General features: G+C 34.7%; 1 protein-coding gene across 4 annotated transcripts in view; it reads left to right on the top strand.

The window, feature by feature from the left end:
* Window positions 1-14,427: 14,427 nt before the first annotated feature.
* Window positions 14,428-22,469, top strand: part of LOC149783983 (BTB and MATH domain-containing protein 38-like) — a 37,205-nt gene continuing 29,163 nt past the window's right edge. For 2 of the 4 annotated variants that reach the window (XM_089932089.1, XM_089932091.1), the window contains exon 1: window positions 14,428-14,585. In XM_089932089.1, the coding sequence (XP_089788215.1) occupies window positions 14,536-14,585 (50 nt within the window). In that variant the 5' untranslated portion in view covers window positions 14,428-14,535. Of the gene's footprint in view, window positions 14,610-22,469 lie in introns of all 4 variants that reach the window. The other 2 variants (XM_089932088.1, XM_089932090.1) reach the window with 1 other exon arrangement.

Below are 22,469 nucleotides of genomic sequence, written 5' to 3'. Positions count from 1 at the left end.
GGAGGTATTCAAATTTTCCTTTCTTTGCCTATCTGACTTCTGTTTTAAATTTTCTTAATCTTTTGTGGTATTTTTTTGGGAATAAAAAAAAACAAACAAAAAAAGCAATATATTCTTCTTGCACTCTAAAGTTCATTTTGCTCTGCTTCTCTCTCAACAATCATGTTGAAAAGGAAATGGAGAGAGAGAGAGAAAGAGAGAGAGAGAGAGAGAGAACCGTTTCTTTGTTGAATCACTCGTATGATATCAATGTGAACTGTTTTGACATGGGAATATAATAATCAAGACCTTCACACAGGGGCTCATATCACTGCTTACAATTTAACTGTCAGTCATAATATTATTTTATACTATGTGTATGACTGAGAGTTAAATATAAACAATGATACAAGGCCCTCTGCATCAAGCTCATTGGTGGAATGGGATACAAGCAAGTTGTTGTTGTTGTTGTAGGGTTTAACGCCATTTTTCAGCACACAATAAGTCATACATGGCGGCCAGTATTAATGGTGGAGGAAGAACCTGGCAAATGCCTGGAATGAACCACCGACCCTCGAGAAGCTACTGGCAAGCTTTCTCACATACCCACATTGGTCGAATTCGAGACTCGATCCCACGGAGACAGAGGTGAGATGGCAGTGATCCGGAACAGAGAGCGCTTTAGACCACTCGGCCACTCAGGGCCCCGTACAAGCAAGTTATCACATATGATAGCGAATGAAAGAATGAACAGCTGTTTTGGACGAATATAATAAACAATTTTATAAAGAATCTATTTTGCTTCTTACCAGTTTGATCCAGTACATCTTGCCATCTTCCGAGAGTTAGGTGCAGTAAGTCTCGAAGCAATAAAATTCATGTACACACGAAATCACGTGATACAAATACTGCACTATATAAGCTGCATTGGGCTTAAAATATCGCACTTTCTGTTGGCATCACCAGTTTACCATTGTTACATAATTATTTCTTTTAAAAAATCATTAATAATACTAGTAATTATTTTTATGAGCCGTATTTATATCGGTATAAGAAACTGACAGTGACACTGCACAGAAGCGATGTTCTGATTGGATGACCAACAATCAGAAGGCACACACACATACACACACACACACACACAACTGACAGATTTCTTATCTGTTCCACAACATTGTGTTAGGGTTTTAGGTCCATAAATGCCATAGTTCTTTGACCAAATAAATAACTGTACTTCTTAATATGGGGCCCCAAGTGGCCAAGTGGTCTAAAGTGCTCTCTGTTACGGATCACTGCCATCTCACCTCTGTCTGCATGGGTTCGAGTCTTGGATTCGGCCAATGTGGGTATGTGAGAAAGCTTGCCAGTAGCCTCTCAAAGGTTGTTGGTTCTTTCTGCGGATTTGCCGGGTTCTTCCTCTGCCATTAATACTGGCCACCATGTACAGACTATCGTGTGCTGAAAAATGGCGTGAAACCCTACAACAACAAAAATAGATTCTTAATATCATTTTTTGTTTTTATTTATTCAGCTGATCTTAACCCTTATAAGGTTCTACAGCATTGAAGCAGACGATCTAGCAGGGCTAAATTGTTTGAGAAAAGAAATGAAAAGTGCACTGTAATTTTAAATTGCCTGTAATTTAATTAGGCTTGGTATCATGTCTGCTTTACATTAAAGTTTGAAATACCACTAAAAGGGGGGGGGGAACCGGAAATGCTATTTTTTTCCCATTCAACATGTACATCGGACTCGTATTTAACACCATTTTGGGGCTTGAAATCACTCACTGGTATCTCAATTAACACTTTCCCAGCTCCAATAATCAGACTGACTTCATAACTACAGAAATCATTGTCATCAGTAATAGCGGCTAGTATTTGCAAAACAAAAGATAAACAGGGAATTAGCCATTTTGGTTTTTCTAGGTAGGTTTTATTTTAAACATGCACTTGTAATACTTCCTTGTTACATAGATTAATCTATGACATAAAGCTTGTTACAGAGGGCCCAATGTTCCAATCAAATCTAGGTTAATAACCATTGATGTCAAGCTGAAGAATCCAGATGTAAACAGTTGCCTATCTCAAAAAAGACTTATGCTGCGAAAAACAACAAGATACCTCTACTGGTGTGACTTACCTGAAGTAATTTAAGGGTGAAAGGTTAAATAATAGTTGTTTGCAGCGCAGAGTACATTTTCATATGCGTTACTTTAAACTAAATTGTGGGAGTTCCTGTGCATGAACAGTTGGGAAATTCATACAAATTTTGCGCAATTGATGCCCTGGAAGCATCTCTGTTTTGTAATGAATCTAAAGATAAAAGACAGCTAATGGTTAATACATTGTTTCAAAATTTAACAACTATCAATGGATGGGTAGTATGGGCTTTAAACAATTTGATTAATTTTGCTACTAAAGTAACTTTTATGTTCTCAGAAATTTTCCAACATATTTTCAAATAATGAAAACAAAATATTTGTGGTTAAGCTAACAAAACCCTCAATCTCAAAATCAAAATTTCTATAATCACATCAGTTAAAGTTAGCATTGTGAATTATTGTAACTAAAAGAAATAATGGCCATAACTGATATTTTGGAAACAACTGGGTGTTCAATATACTACTAGGTAAATGGTTACGCAACCAACTTTTGACCCGTGGAAGCAACTAACTGATACATGTAAAATGCAATTAAATTCTAATGCTGCATGATTATAAAGACAATAAAAAGAGTGGCCATGTAATACCTCCTAGTATCATTGATGGTCATTATGGTTTAAGTTTCAGCTCTGTATTCCTGTCTGGGTGTTGTTTTTACCCATCTGCTGTGACACCAGGAGGTTTCTCTGACAAGTCGTCTCAAGAAAAAATGAGGTATACAGTGCTGAAAATACAAAAATAAGTTAATTCTGCCACAAGAACAACTTCATACAAATTTGAGTACAACTTGTATCAAAATTTATTCCATGCTACTGCAGATTTATAGAAAAGCAGTGAAGTTTTATATTTTACACAATCAAACTGACTAAAATCCTGGAGAAAAATTGTTCAATGTGTTGAGAACACAGCATTTAGGCATATACTGCTCTTGACATACGTATAGTCTGTACATCATTCTGTGAATGCTGAAATCAAATAAAGCTGAAGTATATTTATTTAATGAAACGAATAAAAATACATTAATATTGAAGAAAGTACTTAGTACACAGCTTCATTTCATTCAATATACTTCTCATTATTTTAACCAATTTTGGCATTCCTGGCTTCCATTGCCATCCAGCCAACTGAAATGCAGGCCAACAGAACTTGAAAACATGTCTAGATGATTGTGTGAGAATTTGAATTAATTAGATAAAGATATCAGAGTAAGTAAAGTCTGACTAAAACTGTATTACTTTAATTTATAGAAAAGTATTGATATGCGCTGCCAAGAGTGTGAGATATTCCTGAAAATTTGACTTCTTGTTCCGATGTTAGTCAACACGAAAACACATTACACAGTGCCATTACTTAGTAAGAACTAAATCCCCAAAACAAAACTTTCAGTGTTGATGTCATACACTGTTAGGATTAACTTAAGGCCATTTTCATCACATGCTACACGACAGCAAATATATCTGGTGGAGGAAGAACCTGGGAAAACCACCAGGAAGAATTTGCAAGTGGCAAGCTCTCTCAAATGGGGCACAGCCTGAGACTACACTTTCCTGTAAATTTTATACGTACTATATAATAATATATAAATGATTTGAAGAGTAAATTGTAAGCAACAATATGAGCCCTTGACCTGTGCATTCCATTATACAACTGAATGCCTGTTATGCTGCTGATAGGTTATGAAATACTAAAGTATTCTCACACTATTCCCTTTGCTTGTACTACCCTACCCGTACAGAAATTTCTCATGCATTCCATATGGAATACTTCAGGAATCCGTATGGAAGAGATATGGACTGAACAACATATGGAATCAGACAATTTATTCCATGTCATTTCCATAAGTACTTCAGAGTAAGTGCAAATTCCATATGAAATAAAGTTGCAACTTTAATCCAGAAGCACTTTTTTCCATATGGAGTGTGTATGTGTGTGACTTCGATTTTTAATGTAGCTTTAACAATTTTTCAGTCATATCGCTATGTGTGGCAGTTTATAGTGATGTCTAGCACTGGGGCATTATGCTACATCTAGTCTGATGTCCCACCGAGTCACATTATCCACACACCAGGCCGACCAGTCCTAACACTAACCCCTTGATTCTGAGCGCCAAGCGAGGCAGCTGTTAGTACCATTTATGTAAGTCTTTGGTATGACTTGGCCAGGGAGTGAACCCAAGACCTCCCACATCCGAGGCAGACGCTCTAACCACTAGGCCACCAAATCAGTTTTCCATATGGAAAGCAGGTCCATGTGTTATAGCATCATGGTAAATACTCTCTGAAGAATTAATAACATAAACTATCTGATTCAAATATAAATATTGGTGGGAGTTAGAGTACATGTATACGTCAGTGTAGCTGATGTGGAAGGATGAATATGTACTCATATAAATTTAACGAAAACACATGCATGTCAGTTTTCTTTGATTTATTTCCACAGATGTTTAAAAACAGACAAAGATATGACCAAAAAAGTAGAGAAAATGTAAACATGATTAGAATATTAATATCTGTTAGTATAAGCATAGATGAATCTTTGGACTTAGAAAATTTGGTGCAAGGTGGATTTTGGGCTTGATCTGATGTTTACTCTGAAAAATAATTATTTTGGCTTCCTATTAAAATATGCTCTACAAAAAACATACCCTAGTTAAAATGTGACTGAAATCTCAGCCAAATCACAGTGAACATTTTTTGACATTCACTAAAACATCCTTTTCACCAAAATTACGGTATTTTAGAACTTACCAAAATTTCGGAAACTATCTGAAATTTCATGATAGAATTTTCACAGACTGCCAACATTTCTGAAGAATACCATTTGAATTTGTGATTGACATTTCACTGAGAGTTTGTCGAAAATTCTGAAAACAGTGATACTTTTTTATTGTAATATCACTGACATTTCAATAACAAATATCAATAAGATATTATAAATTTTTTTCTTTTTCTTGTACAATTTGAGATATTTTCAGCAACATTTATATTTTCTGTTTCTGATAGCTGTAATTTTATTGTTTGTTTTGGGCACAATAACTTCTTTCCACATCTTTCCTTGTTATATTTCTATTTCAAATTTTGTTGTTGTTGCTGTTGCGTTTTTGTTTAACTTCAATTTTATTTAACTGCTCTCAAACAAGTTTTCTTGTTTTCTGTTTTAAAACAGAATTTCGCTTTTCTCCTGACCTGAATCTGATTTTCCTTGATATGGACCCTTTTTTTAATATCGTCTCCGAATCTTCTTTTTAAATAATACTCTATCCGACCCCATTACGCAACGAGCCTTCTAATAAGTATTAGTTCTGTTCATTATTTAACAGATGATTTCTGTAAAGAGCTTTCTGATTGGTCAAATTTTTTTACATGCCCAATGAATTGTCGCTTAACAGAAATTGATGGAAAAGAGCATGCTTTCTAATCATGGCGATTCAAATCTTTGAGCAGGATACAAGATTGAATAACCATTTTAAAAATGTGCGGGAATGAGAACAGCTTGAATGCAAATCCGATGGGAACGTAATTGATCAATCTGTATGGAAACTGAATGCCAGGACTAGCATTTTGCTTTATGTGCCATAAAGAACTTTACAGTAGCAAATTATTGTGTATATTACCAAAATATTCAAGATGTGTTAGAATTCAGTGTAAAATAAGAGTAATTTTATCATTATAAATGTTTTTCACGGCTGCTTATGGAACAAGACTAATTCAAGAGACCACAGCATCATTATAGTTTGTACATTAATCAAAAATCCAGTCTGCAGTACAAGTGATATATGGCAGGCTTCTAGCATTTCTTCTTGTCAAAATCAATGTCTCAAATGGATGCTTTTCTGTAATTTTGCATTATTTTCACAGTTGAATTTTTCAATGCAGATTATTATTTTATATATGTTTATTTGTTCATGTTCCAGGCTTTATACTTTTATTTTTAAAATCTCTCAATTATTAAGTGTCAAGCCAGATTCTTCACATCATGTTATAGATACTGTATATATTGTGCATGACATACAAAAGGACTCAAGGTAGATTAGTTCTGTAACTAATTGAGTTACCTTCTCTAAATAAAGTCTTTATTATTATTATTATTATTATTATTATTATTATTATTATTATTATTATTATTATCATTATTAAGTCTCATATGTCTTGCCTTGGATGTCATATAATTACAACATCTATTTTTTTTCATGCACTCTTAAATATCACTTTCGTTAATAAAGTCCTGTTTGATTCATATCCATTATTTATTTGAAACCTTCTGAAATGTCTGAAAAACTACTGAAACTTCAGTAAAATACTATATAATGATCAAAATTTTAGTGAAATCTCAGAAAAGTTTAGCCAAATTTGTTGTGAAACCTCACAAATATTTCAGTGAATTTTTTTTGCTTTGAATATCAACGCGGCCTTCTTATACTCCTTCTTGAGAAGTACAGTCTGTTGTTTTATCGTCTGAAAATGGCAAGGACAAAGCAAGGACTCTAGAGAAGTTTTTGTTGAGAAAAGTATTTGTACTAACATATATAATACATTTGTATTTAATCATATATTCCAATTCTGCATTTTGCGTGCGATTATCCCAGCTGGGATTAGCAGGCAATCTACAAGATTGAGAAATATTACCTGTAATTAGCCTATAACTGAATAAATACACACCTACCCCCAAGATGTAAACAATATTTTGTTGCTAAAGTAGTATATAAAGGATTTACTTGTGGAATATTAGTGTGGTGTCCGCCTAAAATTACATACTGGTATCTTATAAGTGACCTTAGAATTAGTGTAAACAAAACAGTAGTGTGGAACCTGCAGTACTGAGTTGTGCTCAAGGGCCTATATCACAACAATGGACACAGACAAAGGGCACTAAGCTTAGTAACTATTTCCATACACGAGTCGTAGGCTCAAAGTTATATGCTGACCACCCAGAAGGATGCCAAACCTTAGATTTTGACAATGCCACATCCATGCCAAGGTAGGTGGAGTTCCTAATGGCCTTAAACACTCTCGGAATAGACATTGGAAACATTTTTGCTCTCCAAAACGGAGGAATAAACAAGCTGGTGTTATATCCTAAAGAGATTGCACCCCTTATTGAGACATATACGGTGCAGATCAAGGGAATAACGGTATCTGTAACCAAAACAGCACCATTTATAAGGGACATTGAGCCAAAGACTACAGAGATTCATATAATGGGTTTGCCTTATGAAGTTGGAAATGGGATACTCATCTCAAAAACAGAAAAGAAATTTCATGCCAAGATCATAACACACAAGTGGGCGACAGTATGAGGTTTCGCCCCAATCAAGTCAGGAATAAAACTAGTATACACGAGCAGAGAAGATGCTAAGAAAATTCCCATTTTCTTCAACGTGATGGGATTCCATCTAAAACGCTGGTATAAAGGCTCGGAGAATGACAGGGCCTGCCCCACATGCTTGCAAACTGGCCACGGGCCAAGAGATTGCCCATAGACAGGGGCAACAGACGGGGCAACAACAACAACTTATGCCAGCAAAGCAGCTCCAAAAAGGATGGAAACACAACAACAATAACAACAACAACAACAAGAGACCCATGAGCAACAAATCCTAAATCTAATAAAGAATATTAGAGAAGGAAAACAATCAGAAGATAAAGAAACAGAAGAAACTCAAGCACTCCCAGAGATAGATATCACAAGAATAACTGATGGACAGAAAACCCCTGAATGGGAGTAAATTCTAAGCCCCAATAAGTCAGGGAAGATAAACACGCCAGCGAGGGAAAGACAAATACCGCTAAGAAACAGATTTGAAGCCCTACATGAGGAATCAATACAAGAAGTTGGAAGCAATGGAAGTGACGACACAGGGTTTACACCTTTGACTTTGACCCCACTCCCGAGAAGGAATAAGAAAAAGAGGAAAGCAGACTCGGAATCGTCGCACGAAAAGAGTACAACTACAAAAAGCAAAGATGAGACGGAAGAATTAAAGAAAAAGAGCAATCAACATAAGAAGAAAAAAGAAAAGATGAAATAGAGGTAAGTGAAATAGAAACAGAAATGGAAACAGACATGGAAAGTCTGGGAAGCAGGAATAACAGACCTAAAAGTATCAGACCATAAACTAATTTATATGAAAATGATTTGCAAAAATTTTAAAAAATGGGGAACGGGAAAATGGATGATAAACAATGCATTTTTAAAAGACGAAAATTTTACCAATGAGATAAAAAAGGAAATTAAGGATTTTAAAGAGAAAGGAAACATGGACATTATCAAAGAGTGGGAAGTTTTAAAAAAAGTTTTAAGGAAACAGCATTTAAACACTCTCAAATTAGAAGCACAAAACTAAAAATGGAAAAAGCAGCTATAAATTTCCAACTCCAAGAGGAAAACACAACAGAATTCGAAACAAAACTAAAAAAGAGGTTAGAGGGAACAGTTGAAGAAGAAACGAGGGGGAAAGAAATTTGGGCAGGAAAATTCTCAAATATATACAAAAAGCTGAGGGTTTATACAAAAGGGAGGAGCTAAGAAGGGGGGGGGGAGAAAAAGTATTAGTTTAAAAACAAAAGATAACAAAGTAATTACAGATAAAACAGAAATTTTGAATAACATAAAATATTTTTATTCAACATTATACAAAACACAACATATTTCCGATAAAAATATTGATGAATACTTGTGTAACATCCCATGCGAGATGATATCATCAGAACATAAGGACTTATGTGATGATTTCATCTCGCAAGAAGAAATAATAGAAAGCATCCGAACATCCAATAAAGGAAAAGCACCAGGTGGAGATGGACTTTCTGCAGACTTCTATGCGAAATTCTGTGGGGAGTTGTCGCCAATACTTGAATGGTTGTATAATAATATATTACTAAGAAATAATGATATGTCAGAAAGTATGAGGGAGGGTGTAATTATTTTAATATACAAAGGGAAAGGGGAAAGAGAAGAACTTAAAAACTGGAGGCCCATCTCCCTCCTAAATATGGATTACAAAATACTAAGTAAAATTTTAGCTAATAGAATGAAAAAGAAATGGACAAAATAATTAACATAAACCAAACATGCGGGTCAAAAAATACAGACATACAAAATAATATACTCAGCATAAGATCTATAATAGATTATGTACAAATAAGTGGAAAAAGAGCTACCATGGTACTCTTTGATCAAGAAAAAGCTTCTGACAGATTAGAACATAACTATATACAAAAGGTCTTAAAAAAATTTGGCTTCGGAGAAAACCTCCGAAAATGGACTAAAATACTGTACAACAACATGACCTCAACAGTACAGGTCAACGGAGCGATGACAGATAAATTCGAAATACAAAGATCAGTGAGGCAGAGATGCCCACTATATATGCTATTATACATAATAGACATTGAAATGCTAGCCATCAGCATAAAACTGAATAAAGAAATAGTTGGTATAAAAGTTCCAAATATAAAAGAAGTAAAAATGCTGCAGCATGCAGACGATTGTACAAACTTTATAGAAGATCCTAATTCCTTTAAACACTTAACAAAGGAATTGGAAAAATTTGGTAACGCTTCAGGATCGCAAATAAATCAGGAAAAAACAGAATTTTTGGAAATATGAAACTGGCGAGGTAACCATTCAGATTTACCAGCACAATTATTAAAAAAAAAAAAAAAACGGTTAAAGCACTAGGTGTGTACTTTGGCCTAAATGAAGAGAAAGAAAACTGCAAAAAATGGAGGAGGAAATAAGGAAAAATGTTGATATCTGGGCACTAATGCCTCTATGTATAATGGAACGAGCCCAAGTGGCAAAAACTTATATGTACTCTAATATAAATTTCATTTTAAAGTCGATTGATATAAGTAACCAAACATTAAACATTTTAGTTAAACAAATTATAAATTATATTTGGGGATCTAAAATGCGTTATATCAATAAAGAAACTTTGTATAGAGCTAAGGAAAGGGGGGGGGGTGAATAGGGATACCAAGCCCGATATTACTAAAAATTACAAACATTCTTAATGGATTTAAAAAAAATAAATGCAGACCCCAAACTGCCATGGGAAGGTTTATACATATATTGGTTTGGGTTTACTTTAAGAAATAGGAGAGAAATGTATAGAAATAACAACCTAACCAAATTACTTGAGAGCCCAAGGAAGTTTAGGAGTATAAAAGATTTACTTTTTAAATATAGGGAAAACAAAGGATTATGGAAAATTGAAGGAAAACTGACATATGGGTGGGTAAGGGAGGAAATAACAAGTGAAATACCTTGCAAAATAGAAAAAGAAAGAATGTATGTAAATTGGAAAAGAGCATGGGGGCACTGGTCAAAACTTGGCTCCCTAAAAATACAAAGCCTCTGCTTCAAATACATGCATGATGCATTGTTGACGTGAGAGGTAGCAGCGAGACGGCATATGGTCAGAGCACCGCCAATGTGTCCGCTGTGTAAAAAATGTCCTTACACAAAAATACATACAATAATACAGTGCACACAAACAAAAGACAAAAGAGAAAAGGTAATACAAGAAATACAGAAAAACGATATATACAGACCTCAAAATATTCTATACCTTGACAGAAATTTTAATAAAAATACAACTCACAAAATAACTGAATACGTAATTACAACCATGAAAATGTGTGGACAAGTCATAGTCATAGACAAAAAGTAATAGAGCCTATCATGTGGGAAGTACGGATAATGACGCCATGGGGCTATGTCACATGGCGCTACGCGAAGTGAACAGGCCCATGGAAGAGTCGGGAAAAGAACCCTTATGATATGGATAAAATAAAAATATAAAATCACAAAAAAGCACAACCTATTATGAGATACCTACCCTTTAAATACTTTTCTTCATTACTAACAATAACACAGAATCAATCACTGTGCAAATACCCCGAAAGAGAAGGCAATTGATGCATACAGATTTTTAGACCTTTTGGCAATTTAAATAAGGGAGGGAAAATGCTCGAGATGGGAGACATGCACAAAATAAAGAAGTAAAGACCCTATCTCGAGCACACCACACCCTTTTCTATTCGAGAGAGTGATATTACACACATATAAACCACTAGGGTTTCAAATAAACAATCTGTGACACTCCTCGACAAAATTCAAAATTAATCCACCACTAATGCTTACAGAAATAAGCAAGAATAGGAGACAACTGGGAATAATGAATTTGATATAGCTGCTGTCCCTACACGAAAACAAAATATAGCATTCACCAATATATAGGATACACACATAGCAAACACGGGACGTAGGCGACCCTAGCAAGGTCGACAACAACACCAGGGAAGGAATTCCGAGAGGATAATAGAAACCACTCTCGGATGAACAACCCTATAGATACACTAGGGAACATAGAAATACCCTACTCAAAATTTCTAATTATTTGATTCAAAATTCTATAACATAAAACAAACAACACACCTAAGGGGGAGACAAATACACATAAACGATTTACAAGCTTTGGCTAGGATGGGGGGGGGGGCATCTGTCTCGTGCCCCCCCCCCCCCAAGGTCTCACCACAATTTCAATGAAAGCTTTGGTCAAAATATTTGTGCAATCTCACAAAACTTTTCAGTGAAATGAAAAAGACTTAAGTGATGCCATCATGGATTAGGTTTTGTATGCAAGAAAGAAAATGAGGACAAGAAAAACCTGAATCTTATTTGATAATATCTGTCCAAATAACATTTATGATCCATATGAAATATTATTGTGAATATTTATCATTGATTCCCAATAATATCAAAGAATCATTAGGTGGTTTAATAGAAATCTGAAGCAGATTTGTTATGGTTTAGGCAGAAAGCATTTTTATAAAAAAAAAAGTCTTAAATCCGCCTGAAATATGCCTGGAAAATTTTGTATGGGATGGACTATTCCTAAATTTCATATGAACTATTTACAAATTCCATATGGACCATTAACAAATTCCATATGGTATATTTCCCAATTCCATATGGACTATTCACAAACCCCATATGGACTGTTGCCAAATTCCATATGGATTATTGCCAAATTCCATATGGAATTTTAATTTTATTCCATATGAACAACCTACAGATCTCATGGACTAATTTGCATATTCCAGGGGGTTTTCCATGAGGGGTACGTAAGGAATCCATAACATTTCCTTATGGATACACTGAAATCCATAGGAGTGGTTATGCTATAGATAATAGAAAAACAAATGTCCATATAGATATTTCTGTAAAAGTCCGTATGGATTCCATATCCAGTCCATTTGGAAAATTTTGTACGGGTATTGATGTAAAAAACAGAAAGAATCAAGGGTATACAAAATGCAAAAAACTTAGCCATTGCATTCACTGATTTATAAGTTCTAAACCGATTGTTACCAGGGGGTCCCAAACACTGCTGACTTTTTGAATCAAAAGGGAGCTTCTTTAGCAACATGGTCGTCATATATGCTTGAGCCAGTCTGTTTTCAAGCACAGATGTAATTTAAATTACTGTCTTTGAAAATCCTAGTAATTCCATAAATTTTGGATTTGCATCTCTTTGAACACGTTTATACAAGAATTTGTTCTATTTATTTGTTCAAATTGGTTTAGAAATATAAGGACAAAACATTGCAAATATTGGAGTCAGATGACACAACTTCTACTGAAATAGACTATCAGAAATGGACAGAAGGCTTACAAACAAACGGGATGGTATGAGAATACTATAAATATAATATAAATCTACATACCTTGATGCATCTAAAGTCTCTTGTGTAACAGTTTCAGCTATAAACAATGTAGTGTCGGCCAATTACTAGGTCTACGAAAAATACTAAGGTGGCAGGGTCCAGTTTCATAAATTGGCCCCTGGTAAATTTCTTAACTTAAGGCTTAATGGTGTGAGTTTTTCAGCTATTATTGTTTACTAGTTATAGATATGGATATCTTTTTGGACTAGGTGTTTCGGGCTTGTGTTGTTCTTGAAATTAATGTCAGGCATGTACACCTTCCATAGTTGTTCTGCAGTATGTTGATAGTGAAATACCAATAGTCGGCTAGGAAGAAGAGCTAGCCTACCATAGCAGTAGACACGTGGGTTCAAGGCAACCAGAGTATCTCAAAAACTAGCTACGATGTTGTAGCCTCAACTTGATATTGTTGTGATTGAGGCTTCGAACTTATCCCATATCATGTAATGGAGCAAAAAATATCACTAAAGACAGAAAAACAAACAGTGTAGAAATCAACTACATAAGTATAATCATGTTGTGAAAGAAGTTTGGCTTATTTTGAATTTATTAAGCCCTTACACGATAAAATATATTGGCATGGTTACTCTAACCTTATACTGTCCGCCATGACAGATAAAGCGAGACTCTAGCCGTGACCCCTTTTCTACGTAAGGCTTGCCAGACCATATTTTGGATATTCTACGCTATATTATTATCAATCAAGTGCGAATAATCGCTTCTTGGTGAATTTCAAAGTTGCCGATAAACCGTATTTACTTTTAATGCTCAGAATTTCTGACCCAAACGGCGCCAAATTTTTACTATGATTTGTTTACATTTCCAAATAAGGCATCAATGTCCTTATATGACACACAAACAAACGAGTCTGAGAACGGAAGTAATCATTATTTGAAATAATAAGGCAGACGATCTAAACGAAATTATCGGCTAAAAAAGGTAAACGAGATTTTACAACTATTTCTACAAAAATTTTGGATACTTCCGGTATTAAATAAGAGGACTACTCAATTTATTGGATTATATGCCAGGAATATGTTTAAAGTGTTATTATTAGGCTAAAAGAGCGCCGGGTGTGAATCACACCCGGCTTGCTCCATTAACACGTATATGCTCATGTTAGTACCCTGTCCACGAGGTACGAGTACTAATATTAGTACTACTCAAAACGGCTTGGATGACTATTCTGAATTGCATCAAACTATTTAGCAGACAATGTTTTTAAAAAATTCATCCAGAGACAGGGCTTGCGTTTGCACTGTGAGCACCACATGCTGTCAAAAATGGCCTTTGGATATGAAAAATGCATGTATAATATAGGGGTTGGGTGCATAAACTCTTTCTGCTATGAACTGCCATTGACTTCTCTGGTCAAATTAATATTATTCTTATGCTTTGTTTTAATATAGGTAATTAACAATATGGACCTTTTTGACCTCACTTGTGTATTTGATTTTGTTTGATTTTTTATACTAGGTCACTGATTGCGGCATAAAATTTGTACATACATACTGGCCTCTGCCTCCTAAACATCATGCCCGCCATCGCCATGACTTTGGTACATTTTCTACTCTTCAATACTAAAGATTCAGCATCCCGCAGCATTTCGAGAAGTGACCAATCAGAGTGAACCTTAGAATTATTTTACTGAATGCTAGTATGCTAATGGTTCCAACGATTTCGCATGTAAGAGTTCTCCGTAACAAGAGGTATCCGCCATTATCAACGAAGTGGTAACCACAATCATAATCATATATATAAAGAGCAGTTTAAACAAATTAAAGGGATTGTCGGGGGTCTTATTTGTACATTGTGATTTGGGAAAACATTTTAGTGGTTTAGGTAGAAGGGGTAATTTCGCGAATTGGCCTGTGATCAATGACTTGCTATTGACTGTAATCGGCCATATGACGGGTTTTAATAATATTTTACCAGCTGTATCTACGAAATCTGTAATTCATAGAACAAGTTTTTCTTGTTTTAGACATGGGTATCAATGGATTTACTGCAAAATAATAACTTTACATCAAGCGAAAAAAAAATCGCGACGTAGTATCAACGCTCCATGTATATACATTTTTTTTTGGGGGGGGTGCACCAGACAGATGCCCCACCACTTATCCTCCCCCCACAAAAGTGTTTGTATGTATGTGTATCGCCCTAAGGTGTGTTGTTTATTTTAGAAAACGAATCTTGAAACAAACAAATTTAAATTATAAATTTTTGTTGGGGTATTTTTTACATTTCCCTAGTGTAATCAATAGGGTTGTTCATCCGAGATAGGTTTTCATCACCTTACTCAGAATTGCTTCCCTAGTTTTGTAGTTGACCTTTGTCAGAGGTCTCCTATGTTACATGTATGCTATGTGTATATATGCCATATTGTATGTGTGCTATACAGTTTTTGTGTGGGGACGGCATATATATATTAATTTCAAACCCACTTGTATTATTTTTATCATTGGGTGGAAAGGAACTCCAATGATGCTTTTGTTGGTTTACCTTTTACTATTAATTTTGAAATTTTGACGAGAAATCGGTGCCTTATTTTGAAAAATAAATCCTAGTGTTTCATGTATGTAGTTGTGTTTGTCGTTTCTCGTTTTGATCTTATAATGAGATCGGCTGTACTTCAGCGAGGGTCCATACCTCATTTTTTATTGTCTGTATTTCTCCTGGTTCGAGTAGGCTGCCTGTTAATTATTTATTAGCCAAAAGTCCAAAAGTTTGTTATTAATTTCCACTAGGGGAATAAACTATGCAGTGTGGGAGTTGTAAAGGTAAGGATAGTAAGCAGAGCGTTAGGGTCATATTTCCCTGTTGTTGTTTTTTTTTTGTTTGTATGCTTATATTCTATATGGGGTGGTTTTCCCAGCTCTTTCATAGGCCTGTTTAATTCGCGTGGCGCCTTGTGACATAGCCCCATGTCATCATTACTGCGTACTTTCACCATATAGATTCCCAGTTCTCTTCCCTCTAATTCTATATGACAAATTATTTGAATTTTTTGTTGTTGTTAAATTGTTACTATAATTTATTGTTTTGCTTCAGTATTGAGTGCAGGCAGTATTTAAGACCAGGGGGTGAGTATGGGGGCCATGGTCCATTCGGACGACTATCCTTAAGGGGTAGTCATCCATTGCCCCCCTTTTCTTCCCTTGCCCTCAGTTATTGCCCTATCACAATTATTTGGCCGCATGCCCTCATTGTTTCTACAATATAATCTGTTACTTGATATAGCGTTTTTATATTACAATTCCCGTCTAGATATAGAATGTTTTGTTTTTTATATTTGTCTGTTTTACAAATTTCCGCTATTAACTTCAGTCTCCTTGTCTTCCACATTTCGCATTGCACCATGGTATGTCTCTTACTGAAGAAAGCATTTTTGCACAGTGGACATTTTGGCTGTACTCTGATCATATGCCGTCTCACTGCGACCTCTCCTGTCAACCATGCATCGTCCATATATTTTAAACACAGGCTTTGTATTTTGAAGGAACTTAGTTGGACCCAGTGTCCCCATGCTCTATCCCAATTTATATGAATGTTCCTTTGTTCTACCTTACTTTTAATTTTCTTTGTAATTGTTTCCCGAACCCACTTGTAGGAAAGGTTTTTAATATTCCTGAATTTCCTTGGTGCTTCTATTTTTTTTAAAACTAAATTATTGTTCTGGTAAATATCCTTTCTATTTCTCATCCTATAACCAAACCAGTAGATATAGATCCCTTCCCATGGTACTTCTGGTTCAGAGTGTATTCTTTTAAATCTATTTAAAATGTTTACGCACTTGGTTAGTATTGGATTGGGTATTGCCAGCACACACATCCTCCATTGCTCTGTACAAAGTTTCCTTATTTACATAGTGCGGTGTTAAAATCCCGTATATACTTTACAATTTGATTATTAATTTTTTTAGTATCTTATTCTCTATATCAGTAGATTTTAGAGTGAAATATATATTGTCGAACATATATGTTTTGGCCACTTGGGCCTGTTCCATAGGCTTAATGGCATAAGCGCCCAGATTTCCACATTTTCCTTTATCTTTTACATTTTGTTATTTTTCTTTCTCTTCTTCTCTTCCAAAACATATGCCTAGTGCTTTGACCTTGTCTTTAGTTAATTGTGGGGTAATCCAGGGTGGTTCACTCACCAGTTTCCTATTTTTTAAATTTACGTTTTATCATGATTGATTTTAGGCTTTTCCAAAATCTTTGAATTCTTTTTCCAGACATTTAAATGAGTTTGGGTCTCATATAAAGTTTGTACAATCATCAGCATGTTGCAGCATTTTTACCTCTTCCTTAAGGTTTGGAACTTTTATACCTTCAATCCTTTTTTGTAGTTGTTATTCTTATATTTCTATTGCTGTTACGAATAATATCATAGATAGTGGGCATCCTTGCCTCACTGATCTTTTAATCTCAAATTGCTCCATGCATTTTCCATTTACCTGTATTCTTGATTTTATTGTATTATATAGGATTTTAGACCATTTCTGAAAATTGTTTCCAAAACCAATATTTCCTAAAACTTTCTGTGTATAGTTTATGTTCTAAACTGTCAAAGATTTTTTCTTGGTCAAAAAGTACCATAGCACCTTTTTTGTTCGCATTTGTTTATATAATGTATGACTGTCCTAATGCTTAAAATGTTGTTTTGAATATCTCTACCCTTTGCCATGCATGTCTGATTTTTGTTAATTTTCCTATTCATCTCTTTTCTCACCCTTTCTGCTAAAATCTTACTCAAAATTGTATAGTCTGTATTGAGGGTGAGATGGGCTTCCAGGTTTTTAGGTCCTCTCTATCTCCCTTCCCTTTATATATTAATGTTTAAATTCCCAATCTCATACTTTTTGTCATTGGATCATTTCTTAGTAAAATATTATTAAATAACCATTCTAATAAAGGCAACAACTCTCCACAGAATCTAGTATAGAATTCTGCAGGGAGTCTATCTCCACCTGGGGATTTCCCTCCTTTTAGATTTTTTTATAGTGTTGGTGATTTATTCAGTGGAGATGAAATCATCACATAAGTATTTATGTTCTGATGATATCATCTTGCACTGAACATCTTTTAGGTATTCTTCCATTGCCTTCTATTCAATATTTTGTGACTTGTACAAATTAGTGTAATAGTTTTTTTTTATATGGTTTAAGATTTTATTTTTTTCAGTCATTACATGTATTTCATTATTGTCCAATTTTAGACTTTCCATACATTCCCCCCTTCTTAATTCTTCCTGTTTGTAAAGTCCTGCTATTTTAAGTATGTGTGTAAATTTTCCAGCTCTAATTTCTCTCCACTTTTATTCCTCCTCTGTTATTTTATTTAATCTTTCATTTAGTTTATTTTTAATTTCTAGCATGATTTCTTCCTGCAATTTCCTTTTTATCTCCTCTTTCTCCATCCTTTGCTTCTCTATTCTTATTTTTGATCATTTTATTGCTTTGCTTTTGAAAGTTTTATTTCAATTGTCCCATTCTATAATGAAATCCCTATTTCCTTCTTCTAAGAAATTTTTAATTTCTCCCCTAATTTCCATTTTAAAATCTGGATCATCTAATACTCTTTGTTGATTTTCCAACTACCTCTACCCCATTTGTTTTTGTTTTTCAACTCATTTTCTAGATATATAAGCTTGTGGTCAGATACTTTGAAACCCGTGATTAATGCTTCTATATAGATTTTAATTCCAAAATTTGTACATAAGAATTTATCTAGACTGCTACCTTGGTTCAGTTTTTCTTCATATGTAAATTCCCTTTCTGGGTAAATTTAATCGTCATTATATATCCACAAAATTATGATTTTTAATCAATTTTTCTGTTTCTTGCCTAAACCTTAAATCATTTGTAGTTAAGATTCCTACTCTGACTCTATATTGTCCCTGACCCAATTAAAATCTCCTAATATAAGGTTATCCATTGTGTATTTTTCTAAGTATTTAGATATGTTATCTAAAAATTGCTGTTTATGGTACTTATTTGCCAGCATATATATATTTATAAAATGTGTACCTTCCATTATAATATGTAGCCTTCTCCCATTAAAAAACTCCCTCCTTCTTGTACATTTAGATTTTTCTCTGATAAGTACATACTTTCTTTTGTGAAACCATTATGAGTTTCTTGGATAAACATTATATCATAGCTTAAGTTATTGCTAAGTTTTAATATTTTATCTCTATTTACCCTGTTCAAATTTATTGACAAAAGATGTAAGTTTTTTCCTTCCATTTTTTTGTCTTTCCTCCAGGTTGCCGCATTGGGTTGCATTTAAATCTATTTAACTTAAACTATTGAATATTATATTAATGATATGTATTTAAGTAAGTTCTAGTTTGTTTCAGTTTTTGAGGGGCACTGGATCCCCCTAGTGTGCTATTTGATGGCATGTCTGTCAACACTTCTTCACTGTTATTTGTCATGCTTGTTGTGTTTTCCATGTCCATATTTGTGTCCATTGTGTCTTTGGTCTGTTTGATGTCGTCTATTTAGCTGTCTTCTTCGTTTACAGTTTCAAATTTTTGTTTTCACTTTCGTCTTCATTGTCCCTGTCGTATCCTATTGGGTCAGTGTCACTTTCGATTGTTTTTTCTGGTTGTTTCTTTTTCAGTTTCATTTCCATCATTTTGGCCTCATTTTTCTCATGGGCAATTTCGGGGTGTCAGAGTCTGTTTCCTCTGTTAGTTCTTCTTGTGAGGAACTCAATCTTGCTTTCATTTTATTTAATTTGTTAGGCAGTGGGGTGGAGGACCCATACCAGAAATCCTGTTTTCTCCCCCTCCTCCTGTCCCTCTTTATGTGGGGCAATTTCTGCCTCTTGTAGGATTGTAAACCTATTACTAAGTTCTAATTGCCCTTTGTGTGGGGTTTGAAGTCTCCCAGTCTTGTTCGAGCTAAGATAGTTGACTCACTCAGGGCTGATTTGTGAGTTATCTAAGCCTGTAGTATTTAGTGGTGGTAGTGCTGTCACTGTTTCCAAGTTCCTTTGCTCAGTGTTTGCAATGGTCTTATCATTTTCCTACCTGATTTGTGGGAATACATTTCCTGTTGGGGTGTTAATCTCCATTTCTTGGGGTCTGGCATTTGATGCCACCTTACTTGCGTAACGTTTTGCTGTAGGTTGGTATGTACAGTCTTTTGGAGCATGTCCTGTTTGATTGCATTTGTGGCATTTTCTATCAAACTCGCTCCCACTATACCAGCTCGTGAGCCGAAGGCCCATGACATACACGTTTGTTGGTATTTTTTTTTTTTGCTTCTCCTTTTGAGACCAGCAGGATTCTCACTCCTGATTTTATTGGCCCAAAGCCCGTACAGTTGCCATCTTGTGTGTTTTATGTGCCCATTGATTGTAGGGGAGTGTTATGTTGCTTGGAGTATAACACATATTTGTTATACCCCGCATTTTGTAGTCCGTCTATTTTGCCAGTATCTATTCCTAATACATTCAGGGCAGTTAGTATTTCTCCTTGCTTAGGAACTGTAGGGGCATTACCAAAATCTATAGTTTGACAACCAGGAAGGTGGTATGCTAATAGCATTTTGTCCTCTACTCTTGTTTTAAAATAGATGCTGAGTTTTGTACCACTCAGTTTTGTTTTTGGTACCCCTAGCTCTATTTCTCTCTGTTCTATTTCTACATTGACACCTATACTGGGTATTGTATCTACTGCACTAAGTTCTAAGTCTCCTTGTTCCATTCCCGTGATAATCCCTGAGTTATCTTCACTAGGGTCTCACACTACTGTTTACACTATTACCTGGTATAACTTTGACTAATCTAGAAAAAGTAGGCGGTCAGTCTATCATAATTTATGTATAAAATAAACAAAACTATGCTTAAACAAACAAAGGAAAAACTATAGTCCCTACGGGATTAAAGTTACACTTGCAAAATGAAAAATGACAAAAACAGAATGAAAAAGGTGAAGAAAAAAGTGCAAAGAAAGCAATTTCAGAGCATTACCCACAGCGTTCTAGTTTGCTTCAGAGTGCACTAAAAGTACGTCTTTTCTCAATGCTCCTCGTATATGAGCCACTTGTTTTTGTTTGTGTACCAAAGGCAAATATAAAGCTCACAGAAAGAAGACGTTGATGCCTGGTTTTTCGTTTATGTGTATAAAATAAACTGGCATGTCTCTAATTAATTAAATTATTTGTAGAGTTTATACAAAATGGCAAACATCATCTTCCACATCAATCATGTTGCATGAAGCATTGACAGTTTTTAGTTTTATAGTTAAGAGTTCCTTTCTTGGTATTAATAAATCATATCATCAGTTTATTTCAGTAATGTAGTGTATTTAGTTTACCTGTGAATCTGTATTAACTGAGGACACTGAAGTTATTTTAAGAAAAAAAAAAATAGCATTAATGTTTCATCACCTTCATAAGGAATCTTGTCAATTCAGATAGTTTTATTCATCTTCATTACAATTCTAAGTTGTAATTTTGCTCTATTACTGGATATTGTCACTTTAGTAGTGGGTGTCAGCTAATAGGTATTTGCAGCCACAAATGAGTGTATTTCTATAGTGTATATATGTGTACTTGTGTGTGTGTGCGTGTGTGTGTGAGAGAGAAAGAAGGGGGGAGAGAGCAAGAAGGGAACTATTTTCTTAAGCATACTTTGTCTATTAACACCATTGAAACTTTTGAGTGACTACCATATACTGCAGATTTATGGGTTGTACATGCGCATGTTAGTCAATCTTACAGATGCTGGTAACTGCCATTCGGTCCACCTCTATTCTTTCCTAAATAAGGTTTGAGCTAGAAGTTGGGAATATATGATACTATTTTTGTTTGATCACAGCGTGTATGTCAGATATGCAGTCAATTTAATCGTTAACAATATTGAAGTGGTCAGAACAGATTGCAATTTGTTTAATTGAGAAGATATTTCGGGTGAGTAAAATGTATTATGTTTTTCTGCAAACTACTTACATGACATTCATCTGAGGCATATGTTTTGTCTCACAGAAATATACGATATGGTCCAAATGAAGGTAGGGTGTTTAGAATGATTATATCTTTCAATGAAGTAAATGCCTATGCAAAATCCTATTCAGTTTTATGGATTATCATCTGTTTTCTCTGGATCTCTAAAACATTAACTCAAACACACAGACACTTTCAAATGTTCTGTTACATGAAGATAATTTAAAATAAACAATTCAGCTTTTAGTTTCATTTCACCTTTGATGCATTTCTTAAATCGCGCACTTGGTTAGCTGATTTTTCCTGTTTGAGTAGTGTTAATTTTCGAATGATCGGCGTTTGCCGATATTTTAAAAAATGCAGTTGTTTTATATACGTAATGTGCATGTAGGCGTGTAAGCCGGTATTCATGATGAAGAATAATACATAACTTGTTTGACGAGGCATACATGCGGTTCTTTAGATTGGAAGAAAAATGCAACCAACAGACAGACAAATATTGGACCAATTTATGGATGGGCAAAGAAATAGAATGACATACATACAGACAGGGAAAGAGCATAAAGACATATCAGCCTTTGGTGAAATAATGGCAAAAGGAACTGATAGGCAGATAAACCTAAAGTGGAACAGA

Source organism: Sinohyriopsis cumingii, chromosome 14, assembly GCF_028554795.1.
Source record: "Sinohyriopsis cumingii isolate HCF-2022 chromosome 14, ASM2855479v2, whole genome shotgun sequence".
NCBI classification, from domain to species: domain Eukaryota; kingdom Metazoa; phylum Mollusca; class Bivalvia; order Unionida; family Unionidae; genus Sinohyriopsis; species Sinohyriopsis cumingii.
This window is presented reverse-complemented; position numbering and strand designations above follow the sequence as displayed.